Below are 18,500 nucleotides of genomic sequence, written 5' to 3' on the forward strand. Positions count from 1 at the left end.
TCTAAATCTAACTTCATTAATATCTCACAGACAATGAAAATAACAACTGTGTCCCAGCAGGGAGACAGTGTAATTTGATCCAATGCAAAAGTCAATGAGGAAACCAAAGTTTGTGTGAGCAGTGTGAACAAATATAGACTTACTCTGAAGAATGCCAGTTGTCGAACAGGCAGAGTCCAAGGAAGATCAATGTGATGATTATTCCCAGCATTCCAAATTCAGAACTTAAAATGATCAGAATTGAGCTGCTTACTAATGCACCACATCCGACTATCATCTTACTCCTGGGAAATTACAACGATAACAAAAAGATCACATAAATGTATTTATACACAGAAATGCATCATGTCGACAGTAACAGTGAAGTGACAGACTTCACTCACAGAGAGATTGAATCAATCATCTTGAGAAAAGCCTTTTATTTGGTTCAGCAGTTGGTACTTGGCTTCAGGGAGACTTGTCTTTGTGTCCTCAAAGTGTCTGTCCCCCAAACGGCACAGTTGTCTGATCACCTTCACTCAGTGCAGAAGAAGATGACCAACTGCACTTTGCTCTTAGACAAACTCTGAAGCTTCGGCATCTATTTATCAAAGCTGCTCAAGTTTATTTACTGTATCTTTCTGGTAGACTGATGCCCTCTTATCATCTCACACTGTGAATCCTATATTAAGACACAGAATAGGCTTCTGCTAATTGACAGTCTCTAAACACAAATACTGAAATAGAATTTACAGGTGTTGAGCTCACATTAGCAATGACCCTGCTATTGTCCCAGCATCTATACTTAATCACTGAAGCACGACTACTGCATTTTATTCATGCCTGACATTTGGTACAGGCATGCTCCCCTCAGGGTGGATTGTAATAAGTTTGGTAACCGGTGAAATAAGCAAGTAAGATAGTGATACTCTACCTAGATACTGAACCTAACCTAACTTGAATAACATCTATCTGTTATAATTTAAGATGCAAAGTCCAGTAATCCAAACTGAGGAATGAAACGGGAGCACGAGTGGAAACAGGAAAACCACAGCAGATACAAACAGGAGCAAAACAGATGAACTGGCAAAGACAGAGACTTAAATACACCAGGAAGGCAGAGCAAGTGTAACACATTAGGGCGGGGCAAACAAAGGACAGAAATAAGGTACGGGATGTGATCTATATGTCAAGCTCAGGGCTCCACGAAGGCAACACAAGATAAAGACTCAGCTAGAGAACCTCCCTGTTAATCGTGTTGAGCCCCCTCAGATTGATCAAGCCCTTATAAAGGTTGTGACCCCCAGTTTTGGTACCACTGCCCTAGACAGTGTCCATAATAGAGCTACTGGGATATGTTTGCACACTGAGGGTAAATGTGTTAATCTCTTTTCTACTTTCAGGGTGTGACTTCATGTTACATTCCCAGTGCCCAGCAGTTACACAACATTAAAAAGTCAGCTTGCCATTTCCATTTTGCCAATAAGAGTGTGTGGAGCTTGTAAACTGAAAGTATAAATTCTCTTCTTAACTGATCCCTGGTTCTCCTTAAAAGACATATAGACAAGGGCAAGTATCACCAAAGCATTGAATCCACATGCCATCTTAGTTTCCATTTTGATCAAATTAGTGACGTTCAGTGCGATCATTCCAATCACCATCTTGGCTTTTTCTCTGGAAAAAAAAAAGATGAATTAATTCAAGATGAGTTAGAACAGACTAAACTTTTTCTTTTCTAACAGTGAAGTGACAGACTGTACTCATAGTTGGATTGGATCAATCATCTTGAGAAAAGCCTTTTATTTGTTTAAGCAGTTGTTACTTGGCTCCAGGGAGACTTGTCTTTGTGTCCTCAGAGTGTCTGTATAATAATAGTATATGACATTTTCAATGACTAAAGCCAGATGGGGTAATTTAACTTTATTTCCAGATGAATCTTATATATGCCATTTCTGCCACAGAACACACTATATTGCCCTGTAAGTTTAATTCTTACTCATTCAAGATGAAATAATAGTCTTGAATGAATCCACTAATTGCAGGAGTTTAATATCTCTGAATGTTTTCTCATGCAAGAATCACACCCCCAATATCCCCAACACTTGGTGTTTTATGTTATCATCTGATAATATTACCTATCATACAGCCACAATGTGATTTTACTGCTATGCCCTATATAAAGTGGAAGACTCACCGATTTACATTCATAAAGTGCAAAGAAATGCCACCATTTATACAGGAAATAGCACAGGGTGCTTCAGTTGTCTGATCACCTTCACCAGTGCAGAAGGAGAAGGTAAGATGACCAACTACACTTTGCTGCTTGACACACTCTGAAGCTTTGTCATCACCTAGTAGCAGCACAGATATTCATCAAAGCTTCTCAAATTTATTTACTTTATTTATCTAGGAGACTGATGCTCTCTTATCATCTCACACTGTGAATGTCCTGTAGTTTAAGGTCATCAAAAACAAATACTGACATAGGTGTGGCGCCCAAATTGGCAACAACACTGATATTATCCCTGCATCTATATTTACTCACTGCAGTATGACAGTAATGCATTTTATTCATGCCTGACAATTGATAAAGGCATGCTCCCTTCAGGGTGGATTGTAATAACTTTGGTAACCAATGACATTCACATCAACATTACTATTTGTATTGTGCTAGCAGTTGTTAGCATGTTAACAGACTGAATTAAGACTAAACATAGTAAGTTTAACATTATACCTGCTACAGCCTCACAGAAACAGACTAAGGAGAAAAGCCATTTATTTGCTTTAGCAGTTGTCTTTCCTTATATGAACAGGTGATACAATACTACTTCTATAAAACCTATTCATTCAGTCTAAAATCAGCTCTAGTTTAACTGAGTTAAGTTGAGGGGTGTAATACCCTGTAAGTTTGGTTCGGGGTGTGTCATCAAGATAAACAACTTTTGTTTGTACTTTTTTTTTTTTTTTTTTTTAATTATACTTTCTAGGAAAAGCTGGAGGTTGAGAGTGGAGAAACCTATAGAAACCATTAAATTACCTAAATGTATTTAATGGTAATTTAACTATTAAATTACCTAAATGTATTTAATGATAATTTAATGGCCTTTTTAAAATGGTGGATAAAGAGCTGTGTGGTATGTGATCACCGGATCAGGTTGTTTGCATTTAAACAAAAATGGATCAGTGCCATTTTACTGTTTGCAAGTAACCAACACAATGTTATATAAATCAAGTAAGCTTGAAGTTGTTCATTCAGAAATTTTCTTCAAAATCTTACTTAGACATGAATATCATTAAGTTGAAGAAGAAGACAAGTCCATGCCAGTTCTTCTACTCGTTTTTGTGGTGATTATTTCCTGAAAGAAAAAAAACGATTTGAATACTTGAGACATAAAGCTGCAACATTTAAATGCCCATTTATCAGACAAGAGAAGCCTCTTTTAGAAAATGTTTTGAATCACTTACTATTCCTTGCGTAAAGATATCCTGCAGTTCCCACAAGTACTGCTGCTGCTGTTACAACCATAAAAGTGGGCGACATTGTCAAATATGCGATCCCAATGTCCAAACCAATCTTTTTGAAAGTCAGAGTAAAACCCTGCCTGAAAAGGAGTGAGCGACGACACACAACAGCTATTCAGAAGAGGATGAGAATATTGTGTCCATTTGTTTTTGTGCATTACAGTAAGACACTCTGTATTTTTATTTTATGGTTAAGAATTATGTAATGGTTAGACTATTCAGTGACTCATTGATTGATATAGTCGTCTAGGAACTCTCTTCAAAACAAAAGTCAAATTACTGCTTTGTTCAAAATGTCATCTTTCTCTCCACACTTTATACATTACCGATTACTGATACTGATTTTGTTAAATTCAATTTCAAATACAATGTGGCAACATAAACAAAATCATGTCACAATTTTAAAATGAGAAAACTGTTCTGTTCTGCCCCACACATGAATGGTGCTTGAAAATGACCTTCACCCCCTCCACCACCTGTATGATCAGAACCTAGTGGAAGGTTAATCACTTACACATTCAGAACCATCCTGATTGTCTCTCTGCAGAAGTATTCCTGGAACAGATACAGAATACTGTCAGATCCACTGTGAAGTTTTTTTATTTAGTGTCACAACCACATTACCACATTCCTACATGAAAGGTTACAGCATTCCTCTTCAGTTGGACTGCAGTGTGATTCAGCAACACCTGACTGTCCTCATGAATCTATTCAAAACTGAAACTGAATATGTTATCCACTCTTTTCTATTTACAAAATATGTTGTCGCCTGTGATGACCCAGTCTGTCCAGTAAGTCCAGTTCTGCAGTATATCTGAACGCTTACAGGTGCAGAAATATTCAGTCCTTCTGTACAATCTATTTATTTTAATACATTTCAGGTAACTTTTCATGTACACTAATGTAATTTGACCCTATTTTCAGATGAAGCTTATTTGTGCCATTTTTTTGACACAGTAAGAAAACACTGTTGTAATGCCCTTTCAGTTTCATTCTTACTCGTTCAAAATAAGCAAGTAAGATACTGATACTTACCTTAGATACTAAACCTAACCTGCCTAACAAAATGAATAATTTCTATTTGATATAATTTAAGATGCATGGACACAAATGCAGACACAAATACTGGCAGGTAATGTTCGATGGTGTAATTAAGAAAACAACAGAAGACTTACTTAAAAGATGAAAAAGAACTGAAGATCAGGCAGAGACAAGAAAACCCTGAAAAAATAAAAAATCCAAATCCAAGTATTCCAAACTAAGAATAAAATGGGAGCTTGAGGGGAAACAGGACAGCAGATACAAACAGGCGCAAAACAGACAAAGTGACAAAGACAGAGGGGAAGACAGACTTAAATACACCAAGAAGGCAGGGGTAATTGGACACAGGTGTAACACATTAGGGCGGGACAGACAATCACACTGGAGGTAAAACAAGACAGAAAGTAAAACAACAATGGAAGGTGCCCCGGTGACTCACCTGGCTGGCATGTACCATAAAGGCTTAATCCTAACCACAGAGGTCCGGCCCTGAGTCCAGCCCTTTGCTGCATGTCTTCCCCTCCGTCTCCCTGACTTTCCTTATTTGAATATTCAAGGCCTGAAAAGTGAAACTATCCAGTAACTCACAAGAAGAAAGGCTTAAAAAACATGTTTCTCCTGCTTTCCATTTTGTTGATCATCTCCAGACCATTTAAATTTATCCTGTGAACTCTTGTGAGGGCCATGACCCCTAGGTGGGGAACTTGTGCCATATTGTAGGCTTCATGGGTTTAGATATAGTTTTATAAGCAGCCTTTTCTTCTACCTAGAGTGGATGTTACAACATTGGACACACACTCACAGACACGCAGAGTATGCACTGGAGGGGATTTGGACATCCTGTCCACCCCTCACTGTTCAACACAGGAACACAGGATGGAAAAACCAACGTGGCCTGATCAACAACATGCACAAACACATGCACGCACAGAGCTTGGCGTCAACTTAGGTGTGCTATTCTTCCACTCTGCTTCTCAGTAAGATCCATCTGTTCGTCCTACGCTAGAAAATATTTCTTTCCTCCCCATACAGTCTGAAAACTAACCTATTCTGCCTGTAAAAAGCCAAATACTGGAATTAATTCAATCGCTAGAGGAAGAGTGAGAGTGAAAAGATAAGATATACGTGCTTGTGTGTATTTATCATGGCAGATAAGTGTGTATTATTGTGTGTGTGTGTGTGTGTGTTTGTGTGTAGGGGGGGTAGGCGGGTGCAGAAGCAATTTCGTTCTGCTCTGTTTGGCAGTGCATCAGTGAACATTTTTCTGTTTCTCTATCTCCACCACTCTCCAGCTCCCTCTCTTCAATGCTTACCCATCTCTGTCCATCGTCTATATCCCATCACACACACATACCCTCTCTCTCTATTCCCCTCTTGTGTCGTCTGTCCCCTCCTCTATCTTTCCCTCTCTCCCTCTGCCAGCTCCGTCTTATACAAATTCCTACTCTTCTGTCATTGAGAGTGGGGATGTGAGGAATGGACTCAGTTTGGATTGTGGTGTTTTCTGAGGGATAATTGATGAGGAAAAGCAGGATGCTGCTCACAGCAGGAGCTGGGATCGATTCACTACCGATTCAATGAGTTATGAGAGAAACTGCAGTTTGTTCACCATGAACAGAGCATTTGGTCTTAATTATTTCATAATGTATCTGACATAATCCTGTTTAGCAAGAGAGTGGGTAGTCAGCCTTCCACGGGCCATTTTGTTAGATGTTTGTGACAGAAAAGGGAAAAGAAAAACAGGAAAGTGGATTAGTGTCACAGAGAAGTGATTACATGTTACACTATTTAGGGTGATAGAGGGAAAGATAGCAAAATGTATTGGAGCAAAGGCAACATGAAAATTATGTGTGTGTTAGGCTGTCTGGTGGGAAGAGGAAGAAAATAATAGAAATGGCGGTGGGCAGTGTGTGTGTGTGTGTGCGCGTGTGTGTGTGTGTGAGTGTATTGGGGGGAATAGGCAGATGCCATTGTCTGGAGCCTATATTACAATATAACAGTAAGAGGATTAACCACCCATCGTGAAGACCAATACACACACACACACACACACACACACACACACACACACACACACACACACACACACGCACACACACACACCTCTGCACTGGCCAAAACCAGCATGCACCCAAATAACCCCCTGACATATAAACACCACCCAGAGAGAGAGAGAGAGAGAGAGACTTGGACATAGTGTTCACACACACATTAGCAGTGGTGTAAATGGAGCATATTGACTTCCAGTGACAACAGACGCTGCTTAAATCCCCCTCTCACCCCGATTCTACACAAGCTACAGCAGGCTGCTGAGGCTGGACACTGCTAAGCATTTACTCTGTGTGTGCGTTTCTCTCTCTCTCTGTGCGTGTGTGTTGGCACTTTGACACCCAAACGCACAGTGCGCGCGCGCCTTGCCTTGCCGTGCCGTTCTGCGCCGCGCCGCGCCGCACCGCGCTTTGCCGCTCATCGCCTCTAGTAGCCAAAGGGAAAGGCTTAACGGATCGCAGGCAGGCAGGGACAAGCCCGGCTCATTAAAATCTCGTCTGCAGACCCTCTGCCGGTCGCGCGCATTACTACTACAACTCCTCGCGGTGCTGACGGTGCTGTCGACGGACCCAAAGTGACACGCGCGCGCTTAAAAGGTGTGGAGGAGAGGGCACAATGGAACCGAACCCGAGCCGTTAAACGGTTCAGACGTACACACACACACACACACACACACACAAAACACACATATACACACACACACACACACACAAGCTGCAGCTGTGAAGGAGGCCAGACGCTGGTAAGGAAAACGGCGACATGGCGAAAACGGGAAAGATCTGAACTTTGGAGGATCCGCTGTGAGGATTATCGTACAGTCCAAAATCTGACCGCTGCAACGAGGAACGGGATCAGAGTTTGCATCAGTGTACCAAACGGAATAGCCAACGGTATGGCGCGCAGTGACAGTCGTTTGGGGACCTGGCAGGTGCTACTGACCATCTCGCTGGTCATCACCCCCCTGTCTGCTCACGGTAAGTCCGTTGCACTACCGGAGTCCCACCCTGTGCGTGTGTAAATGTGTATGTGTATGGATGTATGTGTGTTGCATGCAAGCGCTCACGTGCGTGAATCAAATCACACCTGCATTGGCTTTGACGAAGGAAATGACAAATGACATTGTCCATCTATGCAGCATAGGGACGCTAACATTTCAAATTTGTGCATTAATGGTTATTTTTAATAATCTTTCTATTGTCATTACTGGATTCTTTGAGCATATATTGATAGTAACCTGCTTGGCATTGATAGGCTGGTGTATTCTGTTTAGTATGGACACTTATCTTTTAAATGCATTAACGATCCTTTGCATCCTGGCATTAATGATGTCATTGGGTTCATTTTTATACATTTGCATTCAAAAGACTATCGATCAATCCTTAAGATGTGCAGGTAAATGTTATGGTCTGGTGTGAAATGATCTCTCTTCTGTTAAGAGCTGCTATATTGATTATTAATAACACTTGAACCACTGACTGTGGCCATGGTCCGGCCAATCTCATGTCCATTAAGGAGAAAAAAACCTTTGCCTCCTGTACATACCTGTTTAATGAGTAACTGGCTTGTCTTAAATGTCATGAGCTCTCGCACTGCACGTCTTTATAAAGAAGAAAAAATATAGGTCTGTGGGTGATTGGAGAGACGGAGACATTTGACAGCTCAGTAGCTATTGCAGCTGCGGCGGTGCGTGGCCCAGACAAAGGCGGGATTAGGTGCACTGTGGTCTGGCTACAGGGGGCTAATTCACGGTGTTGAATGGACTGAATTCCTCCAGACATCCAGGAGAAGCCCGAGACAACCGAGCCCCCCACCCCATTCTTATTTAGCTACTGTCCATCCCTTGAGAGATGAAGACAGGCAGTGTGGGAACGAAAATTGGACACAAGAAGTATCAGTTGGGGCGCGCGCACACACACACACACACACACACACACACACACACACACACACACACACACACACACACACACACACGCGCGCGCTCGCTGAAATCTGAAAAATCCTGGAAATGTAGAAATGAGCGCTGCTGCCGCTGCCCAGCAACAGGGTGGCTCGTGCACGCAGAGGGTCGCCGGGGTTCACTTGGGCACGCGCTGCCACTATATCGCCCCCCCTTTTCGCCGCATCTCTCGCCCGCAATGTGTAACCAGGCGTTAACACTGTGACATATTGACCGGTAAATGAACGCCTGACGTCCTCTCTCGCTCGCTTTAAACCCCAGAGACCACGTGGTTGTGGATATGTAATTAATAAGGAAGATTGTACAGGTGATTCTTCATTTGCACCCAGCTGTCAATTTATTAGGCACATCCAGCTAAAATTAATGCAGTCTCATACAACAGTCGTGCAACAAAATCCTCCATACATGAAGGTTATAATGTTCAGTTTGTGTGAAACTTTTTCAGAGAGGTGCTTATTTAACATAATTGTCATTTTGGAGGCGGCAGTTTGTCCACCCGGTTTATATCAATGAGGGTAGGCTAAAACACCTCTGGGTATAATGCGATATAGTTTGAAAACAAAACATTATTGTACTGTGACCCTTAGACAGTAATAGACCAAGAAAATAAAAAAGAACAAACAGGCAGTGGAAAATATAGCCTTAATATTCCTATAGCGGTCCTCTAGAGGCCTGTAGTTTAATGTATAGGTCTCGCTATGATTTTAAATGATTGTATAAAACTCACCTATCAGTTATATTTTATTTTTGACAGTTGACAGTTATTTTTCTCGATTGATCAATTAATAGTTCAGTCTAAAAAATGCAGGAAATAGCGAAAAAAAAAAAAAAAATGCCAAGGGCTTGTTTTGTGCCACAAATCGTTTTAATATAATTCACAAATTTGCTTCAAATTACTTTACAATTTGTATAGCATTGGAAACCCTTCCAACTTTACACCCTGTTTTATAAAACCATATGATTTACCTTCATAGGAGGAACAAGAAAACCAATACATTTTCACATGTGAAAAGTCATTAAATTTTTGTCGCTTTTGCTTCAAAATGACAATGAATAGATTATCGAAATGGTTACTAATTAATATTCTGTTGATCAGTTAAGCAATCAGTCAGTCCACTAACACACGCACACACAAACATACAGGAATGCATATTATTCTTGAAGGCCATGTAAAGCAAGATGGATACAATCCAGACTCTTGGGTGCTCTGCCATGTAAGTACATGTGTGTCTGTGTGTGTCTACTGTCTGAGTGACTGCACACTGTGAGGTCCATCTGCCCTGTAGCCCCAGAAAGCTCATGATATGTCACAATAGATCAGATCATCAGCATCTCCCTGACTTTCACACGCACGCACACAGAAGGGGATGGACAATACTATTCATGGTTTAGAAATACAAATAAGAGATACAATCAGAGCAGCCGGACACATGCAGTGCAACCTTCCGAAGGTTTCTTTACCAATCAACACAGTTTTATTGTAAAAATAATTAAGTGGATCCACCACTGGCAGGGACCAACACCTGAGTGACGACTGTCCATTAACAGGTTTACATATGTGTTAAAAAAAAAGAAAAGAAAAAAGGAGCTGTATCGCCATCCAACATCCCTACCCATAATTCCCACTCTGTCCTGCTAGTGAGGCGTAGGCTGCTGGGAATCTGCGCTTCGGTCAGCCCCAGTGACCTCAGGTAAAACTTGTTACCATGGTGACATGCTCAGCGTGATGCCAGAGGTGAAGAGCTGAGCGGCAGTTAAAGGCACAATTCACACCATTTCTAAGACGGAAATCAAATTGCCAAGCAGGGGCTCATACATTCAATTTGCTCGTCTTGCTCTTGTAATCTCTTCATGTTCCCTTTTGCTCCTGTAATCGCTACAAGACTGCCAGCTGCTAACAGGATGTGGCATCTGAGTCTCAACAGGGAACAAATTGGCAGATTGAACCTTTAAATGAAATTTGAATGAGTTGTAATCTGTTTTAACTGGTGGAGCATGTCTATCTCTTTCACAAACTGGGAAGCATTCGAGTTCATTCCACCTCGGTTTTCCCAGAGATGGAGTTGGCATACAACACTCACTGACTAGCTGGCTGATTGATTGAAAAACAAGAGAGAGAAAGAGCGCGCAAACACTGGTTTCTCTGTTTCCACTGCATCTCCCTCGCCCCACTCCTTTCAACATGGCACCTCTTTACATCTCACCATGGCAACAGCAGTGTGTGTGTGTGTGTGTGTGTGTGTGTGTGTGTGTGTGTGTGTGTGTGTGTGTGTGAGGTGAATCTCATGGTTCCTCAGCCACCACTAGTCTTCGTGACTCCAGGCACGTTCAGATGGTTTTTGTATTAGCTCTGAATGAAGTGGCAGACACTGAAAGCAGTGATCTCATTGGGCACAGTGATTTCAGGGTGGCAATGGGAGAGATGTCGTCCAGCCAAGTCTTTGGATGACTTGGATGAGATGTACCAGGCCAGTGGAAAAGTATGAAGGAGCGGATTTTTGGAAATCAGTCAACTGTGGGAGCAGTACTTCTAGTGCAAGAAAAATACTCCCCAAACTGTTCAACAGCAGGGTCTTTTCTTTCTTTCTTGTTCCCTTTGTTTTCCCTTATTATTTTACATTTCTGGAGATGCACAAATGAGCCTTCTTGCCAGGACTTAGATGAGAAGATTGATATGACTCTTATGTCTGTAAGCTAAATATGAAGCATCCGCCAGCAGCCCATTAGTTTATCTCAGCAAAAAGATTGGAAATACCTTCTCTTCTCTGTCCAAAAGGACAAAATCAAAAGTTTTTTTTTGTTTTGGAAACTTTTGGATCTGCACTTGAATTTGAAATAGAGTTCTGTGGGTTTGAACGATGTTTGGCTGCACAGCACAAGTTAGTAATTGCTGGCCCATTGGTGACTCGCTGCATGTTAAAAAGTTTTAAGAATTCCTGTCAGGCTGTATCGCCTTGTCCTCTCTCTTTTTCTTTTTCTCTCTGCCTCTGTGACTATGTGTGTGCATCTTTCTCTGCAGGCTGCCTAGTAGAAGAGAAGTGCCTGCAGTCAGCCTCTAACCTATAGCTCTAAATCCTAATCTAATCCTCGCCCAGTCTCGGTCACCAGAGCACATTAGACAATCAGTCAATGTTCCTAATCCTACATCTCCACAGTCTGATTACATGACAGTGTCCAGCTCTTGTTCTGATTTCTTTCACAATTAATCACTTAGCTCTTAAACATGAATCAAAGCAAGGCCCCTTTTCTTTACATCAATTAAACCAATTTTGTGCATTATTTTATACTGTTTGTCAAATTCATTTGAATTTAGAGTGAAAAGTCAGTTCAGCCTTAAGGCATTTCTGCAGAATACTGTTGGGATCCATTTCAATTATTCACGTCTCACCCTTGGCCACAATCTTTATAAAACAAAACAAAGACAGCGCTATGGGATTAGCTCTGAGCCTTTTTTTGTTATTTTGTCCTCTATATTTAGATGAAAAAATACCTGACAAACTCCCCCACTGCTCTGCCACTGATGTTGACAGTAAGATTATGTCAAAGGGGCACTCGATTGATTTTACACATCAATGTCAGTTTACCTGTCACATGAAGGACTCCGCCGCCTGTGAAAGCAGCTGTACGATGTCTTCATTGGTTCTGGAGGAGCTTTTGCTGGTATGAGTAAATGAGCCCCATGGATGTCATCACAGCTATCCTTGCTTGGGCTTTCAGACATTTCCTTTTAAAATAAAAAGAAGGTGTTACATTCTGGTGTGATCTTTTTTCCAGGTAGAAAGGATGTAATGAAAAGACACTATTGCATTATGGGAAGTGTGGGATCTAGTGTTTCCGGAGCTTTATCCTTGATAAGGAACCAAAAGTCAGTTTTTGCTGCGATGATTTTGAAAAATCTGAAATTGAAAAATCTTAAAAATTTGTCACTTGTGAGTCACACAATTTTATGGAAGTAAAATACTAAATGACTGGACTACCCTGTAATGTTTTTCTTTGTCTAATTGACAGGGAGGCATCAACTGGCCAGACACCATCATCACCACAACCAGTCAACTGTCAACAAGGAGGCCTTGAACACCAGGATGGTGCTCAGTGATGACTCAGCAGAGAGAGACCACCTGATCGGAGCAGGTCTCGGGGCCAAACTCCCTCTAAGCTCCACCAAACATCACCATTCTCGTAAACGTGTCCACCTAGACTTTGTAGAAGAGGACCCACCTGTTGGGGAGGAGCTCACTGCCGGTGGGGCGGGTCCAGACCAGCCTGGAAACCCCCTGTCCGATGACGTCATCACCGTGGAGTTCCACAGCCCGGCACCGGATGTTGTGCCCTCTGATTCTGCTCTGGATTGGGCGAAAGCCCCAAAACCCCAGAAGCAGAAAGGGGGAGACCCTACTGCATGGACGCTTTCTGACTTTTACGACTACCTGTCCCCTGATGACGACCTCTCGGCATTAGATACTACACCAGAACCTGAGCCCACCCCTTCACCGCCGCCCGACATGGAGGATGAGAATCCGCTCCTTACTGGTACTTCTGTTGTTCCTGACAAGGTGAAGCCTAATGTAGACAGCGGGCCCTCCTTACCTGCTCCTCCTATGCCAGGGCCAGACAAGGGTGATGAGTTGGGCCTAGGTGGTGCCATGGGGACGGATGGCTGCAGGCTGGGCTTCGTACGCTCTGGACCAGGGGTATGTGTGTCTCAGTGTGACATTGAACCCAATTTCTGCTTCAATGGAGGGGTGTGCACCGTGGTGGCTGGAATGGGAGCCTTCTGCAGGTGAGAAAAAAAACACTTTTTTTCCCACAGTTAAATGTCACTGGCTGTTTTTTTAGTCTTTGGTTAAATTACAACGAGGATTGCACCTTCCTATCAGCATTTACAAGCAGGCAGTGACATGTTAGAGGAAAACTGGTAGACATACATATCTACAGTATGAGAGCAGCACCAGGAGTGTCTGGGAGGATTGTTTGGAGCTAACACCCCCCCCCCCTTTTAATTTATGTTGTGAAAATTTCCAGTATGTTCCCCCCTGACACAAAAGAAAAGATTTAGGACATTTCAGACAAGCATACACATACACAGAAAACACACACATACACAAAGACAGAAGGCTGGCTTAATGTGTCATGAGGGTTCGTCAAGAACACAGCAGGGTCGCCAAAGGATTAGCTCAGTTTTGGAGGCAGGGGGTAAGGGTGTGTGTGTGTGTTGGTAGGCTGATGTAGATACACGCAGTATGCACACACAGAAAGTGTGTGAGAAATATGACAATACAGTGAGGTTAGGGAGCAAGACACACACATTAAATAAAGACACAGACACACACTGCTCATGCACATGAACACTCACTCATGCACCACGCCTCGATAGCACCATCTGTCCAATCCTACAACCGCACTGTAAGCTTAGAGGTAAACTGTTGCTCATCTGATCTTACCTGCTGAGTAATAGCACACACACACACACACACACACATACGCACACTCACTCATGTACACACACAACCACACACACACCCACCCACACACACACTGGGATATCTAAGAGTTCAAACACACGCATGCAGTTGCACAGAGAAAGACAGGAATATGGACAAGGTACAAACACACACACACATACACACACACACACACACACACACACACACACACACACACACACAGACACACACACGCACGCATGTGTCCTGATCCTTTGATCTCATTAAGGACTAGGCTGCAGGCCGAATCCCTGCTTTGCTGGACAGACCTCAGGACACCATGTCATCAGCCCTGAGTACCATTTTACACTCTTTACTGTGGATAACAAGCTGTAGTGATAAATATGGTAAATAAGCTAGTGTAGTGGGCAAACACTGATGATAAACCTCTTGGCTTCGGGCTTTTTCATACAGCAGATTAGAAGGAAAGGAGGGTTGACTACTAAAAGCTGACCAGCTAAAAGTCTTAATTCAATATAAAAAGGCAAATACTCTCATAAGCCAAGCTGTATAACGATGAAAGAATGACCAGTCTTAATCTAATTAACCCCCCACCTCCCTTTGTATCCAGGTGCAATGTGCAGGACTACATCTGGAACAAAGGCACGCGCTGTGATTGGGCAGTCACTGAGTTTCAGGTGCTGTGTGTGGTGGTGGGCGTGGCCTCCTTTGTGCTCGTCCTCCTCTTCATGATCATCGTATTCTTTGCCAAGAGGCTGCACCGCCTCAAGAACGAGAACAAGCGCCTTCGCAAACGCAGGTGTGTGTGTGTGTGTGTGTGTGTGTGTGTTTGTGTGTGTGTGACTGGGGGGCGAGAACGTGAAAAGTTTTTAGAGTTGATTTACTTATCTTTGGTGTCCACTGAATTATTTATGTTCTTAGATTGTGATGATACATCTTGTATCTCCCAGAGGCTTTAAACCTAGTTTCCCACTGTGCAGAGCAATACAGGAAAATATGGACCTGGAAAGACACAAATGCAAAGAAAGACAGAAAAAATGAAAAAAAAAAAGACACATTTGCTGCAAATATTTATCACACACCTCTCTCTCCCTCTCTTTCCTCCTGCAGTAAGTACCGCCCACAGAGCACCGAGCCACAGACGGACGGCCTCTCGGTTTCCACAACAGCCGACGGCTCGCAGCCAAACGTAAGGAAACTGTGTGACACCCCTCCGCCCGCTCCCCAAGCTCACTCTCACAACCTGGCGTACTATGACAACATTATCTGTCAGGTATGCCCCAACTATCCTCATGTTTACTCTCCTCTCTTTCCTTCCATTCTTCTTCTTTTCCATTTAATTCTTTTCTCTTTTCCATTTGAGTCTTTTCTCTTTTCCCTTTTCTTCTGTTTAATTTTCCTCCATCTGTTTTCCTCTTTTCCTCATTATGTTATGTTGTCTCTCTGCCAGCTTGAGTAGTGGTTTGATCTTTGTATCTCTGTCTGCGTCCGTTTGTCTTTCTGTCTGTGTGCATGCCCGTCTATCTGTACCGAAAACATCCAACTAACTTATGTACACACCAAACTCGCCTTGATGCCCTATTAAATTATAAATTTTATTGGGTTTTCACCTGGAGTTGTGTATGTACAGTATAAGTGTGTGTTTAATGCTTTTCACACTCACCGATCCCCTCAGAGGCCATCAACAACCAGCTATACCTGGGAATATAAACCCAGAAACCCTTATAACCACTTCCAGGTAAGCAGAGCAGAAACATCCACATTGCCTGCAGCAGTTTCCCTCCCTGGCTTTGCTTTGAAATTATCCACTGTGCAACTGCTAGATGCCAGATTTTGGTTCTCCATTTTCTGCAAAACCTCACCTCCACAAACTCCTCCTGCACCCGATCTTGTATCATCTGTATTCCACGTACAGTGTAGGTGAAATGATTAATTACCTCCTGCAAGGCTTCCTGCAATCAGTTGTTCAGAGGTGTCATGTAGCCAGCCCTGTCTGAATAAATCGCAACTTCCCACATTTGCTGTCTCTCTTACCCGTGCCTCTGCAGCTTCCTGAGAAGCTCAATGAGGAAACCGAGCCTCCATTTTGTTTTAGCTGCTCGCTTCGCTCTTGTGCCCATAAAGCTCAGACAGCCATTTTAGGGTCCCAGTGCAGCAGGTCTCCCCCTTCTCCACCCAATTCCCCTCCAAAGGTTGTGCATGTAGTGCTGTTATAAGGTGAAATGCATTATGTAGAAGCATGTGTGTGTGTCCGTGAATATGAATGTGTATGCACTGATGCATTAATTAAATTTCTATCCATGTTTCTGTGTGTGGGGGTTTGTGTTTTCAGGCAGATTTATGTGTGCCCCTGTTTGGCATTCATCAATCATACTGGCTTTCTAGGTTACTAAGCCAATACAGTAAGGTTACTGAGGCATGACTAAACTCTTCAACTCAATAATCAATGGAAATTCTTATTAATAGAGGCAGATATAAATATAGATTAACCAATGTTGTTACATAAAGTTTATGAGATCGACAGAACAACGCTATTTTACCTGCATGACCTCAAGCTTTTTGGACTTGTTGTCTCTGGTGTGAAAGGGCGTTTAGCGAGTTGTATCCAACTGTGGCCAGTGTGACTGATCAATGGTGCCCTACTTACTGCCTGCTAAGCCCATGACCTTCAGATGTCTGTGACATACCAATCAATCGATGGTTTGAACATTTATGAGCTGACACACGCAGATGTACACAGACACAATAGTTTTGATGTGATACAAACACAGCTCTCTCATTGATTACTGCATGCATTACGTACATTTAACACACATGCATTCGCAAACACAAGAACAGATTGATGGATTTTTAAAAAATTGCATATTAATTCTCAGGCCATTACCCACACTTGGCTGGGCTAACTGGAGTTAACAAATTGACTGTTCAAGTGACTTGCTTTTTTAATATAAACCACTGCTCTCAGAGCTCTGCTGGCATTTCGGCGCAGTTGTTACCGCCGAGTTTCTGTGACTTCCGGATGCTCTAAATGTCAGGTCTAGAGGCTAAAAAGCCCCTGCAGCCATGTAGTCTGCAATGCAGTTTTTTAAATGTCAGAGAGCCGATCGGTATTTTTTAAAAGGCTGAGGTATGATTAGTTGATTAGATAAAGGTTCAGGCATGCAGTTCGAGTATCGGTTCATACAGTGACCCATATCAGTTCAAGAAGATCATCTCTAGCATGACAGAAGCTATCTGCAGGATAGGCATATGATTTTGTTTTGGTTCTTACTGAGATGTATTTTTAAATTTCCATTTTTGGTTTCAGTTTAGTTTTTAGTTTTCATTCAATTTAGTCAAAATTCTTTGAGGATTCCACATTGTCATTTACCCTGCTAACTCCATTATCTGGACATACTTTAGATTCCCATGTCCTTCCTCCAACACACATAGCATCTTCTTTTTACCTGTTGGTAAAAAGGCATCCTGTGGGGATGTAATGTGCCTCAGAGGTTTATGGAATCAATTTTGTGCATATTTTGGTGAACACAGCGGTAACACAGCAGTTGCCAGACCATTAACCCAATGGTCCTGTTAAATGACAACCTCAAACAATGAATTGGACAAGAATACTACACGCCCTCAAATGATGTAAAATACAAATTATACACACAAGTGATTATACAATGACAAATTAGGATGGGAAAGCTTCAGTATCAGTCTTAAGTGGAGCTTGGACACAAGCAGAAAAGCATTTAAGGTCCCTGCAAGTGCACACACATCCACACTCAGATATGCAAATGTGAGGAGCTGATGCACTTCAAGGTTACAGAACCCTGTGTAATATGTGCTCTGTGTATGTGTGTGTGTGTACCTCAAAGTGTGTTTGTATGTGCATATGTAAAGAGTAACTAACTGTCCTCACAGGATGAGCCTCAGAAGCAGGAGGACCCAGCAAAGTCCCCGCAACCCAAGGAAGAGGGGTCTATGAACATCCTCAACTCTCATTCCCCCAAGCATGAGAACAATCGCCCGACCTCTGTCGTCCACGACCACACCCCCAACAACACAGAGGAAAATGCCGAGGTAAACATGCTCCAGAACAACCTGGTATAATGTCACCATCTGTCAAAGTGTGCTGCCAGAGAATCAGACCAAAATATTCAATGCGCACACAAACAACAGGAGATCATTATAGGCTAATATTGTTTACACCTTGAAAAGTACATATTGTGTGTTTTATAAAGTTTGAATTAGGCCTAATGTCAAAAGTAAGCACAACATGAGTTTTAGGTTACAACTTGAGAAGCACAATAGTCCTGTTTACAAGGCTGCCATGACATCACTGATCAGATAGTGGCACCACTGCCTCCTTTCTTTTCTCTGTCTGCCTTTTACTCTGGTCTAAAATCTCTGGCTTGGACCAACTAATGACTGACTTTCCTCTCTACTGATGCCCTGCCTTGGTCTTTGACCAATGAACTCTTGCTCCTTCATTGTCTCCTCTCCTGTCCTGCCCCCCACCC

The 18,500-nt window shown here is 42.5% G+C and overlaps 1 protein-coding gene and 1 long non-coding RNA gene across 6 annotated transcripts in view; one reads left to right on the top strand and one right to left on the bottom strand.

Annotated features, from left to right (window-relative positions):
* Positions 1-1,501: 1,501 nt before the first annotated feature.
* Positions 1,502-5,322, bottom strand: LOC147818783 (uncharacterized). 2 transcript variants are annotated; one of them, XR_015437619.1, is made up of 5 exons: positions 4,677-5,322; positions 4,016-4,056; positions 3,445-3,581; positions 3,257-3,335; positions 1,502-1,653 (listed from the first exon to the last, which is right to left on the bottom strand). It is a non-coding gene; the product is annotated as an uncharacterized LOC147818783 (long non-coding RNA). The 2 variants fall into 2 exon arrangements; XR_015437618.1 differs by lacking the exon at positions 4,677-5,322 and having other exon boundaries at positions 4,016-4,650.
* Positions 5,323-7,086: 1,764 nt separating this feature from the next.
* LOC111659397 (uncharacterized) overlaps positions 7,087-18,500 on the top strand; it is a 14,818-nt gene continuing 3,404 nt past the window's right edge. The window contains exons 1-6 of one of the 4 annotated variants that reach the window (XM_087175570.1): positions 7,087-7,565; positions 12,560-13,331; positions 14,606-14,794; positions 15,106-15,268; positions 15,671-15,733; positions 17,902-18,060. In XM_087175570.1, coding sequence (XP_087031696.1) covers positions 7,484-7,565; positions 12,560-13,331; positions 14,606-14,794; positions 15,106-15,268; positions 15,671-15,733; positions 17,902-18,060 — 1,428 coding nt within the window. In that variant the 5' untranslated portion in view covers positions 7,087-7,483. The remainder of the gene's footprint in view (positions 7,566-12,559; positions 13,332-14,605; positions 14,795-15,105; positions 15,269-15,670; positions 15,734-17,901; positions 18,061-18,500) is intronic. The other 3 variants (XM_023412352.2, XM_023412351.2, XM_023412353.2) reach the window with 3 other exon arrangements.

This window comes from Seriola lalandi, unplaced genomic scaffold, assembly GCF_002814215.2.
Source record: "Seriola lalandi dorsalis isolate HSWRI2012SDOR001 ecotype SW California unplaced genomic scaffold, Sedor1 jcf7180002054476, whole genome shotgun sequence".
NCBI lineage: Eukaryota > Metazoa > Chordata > Actinopteri > Carangiformes > Carangidae > Seriola > Seriola lalandi.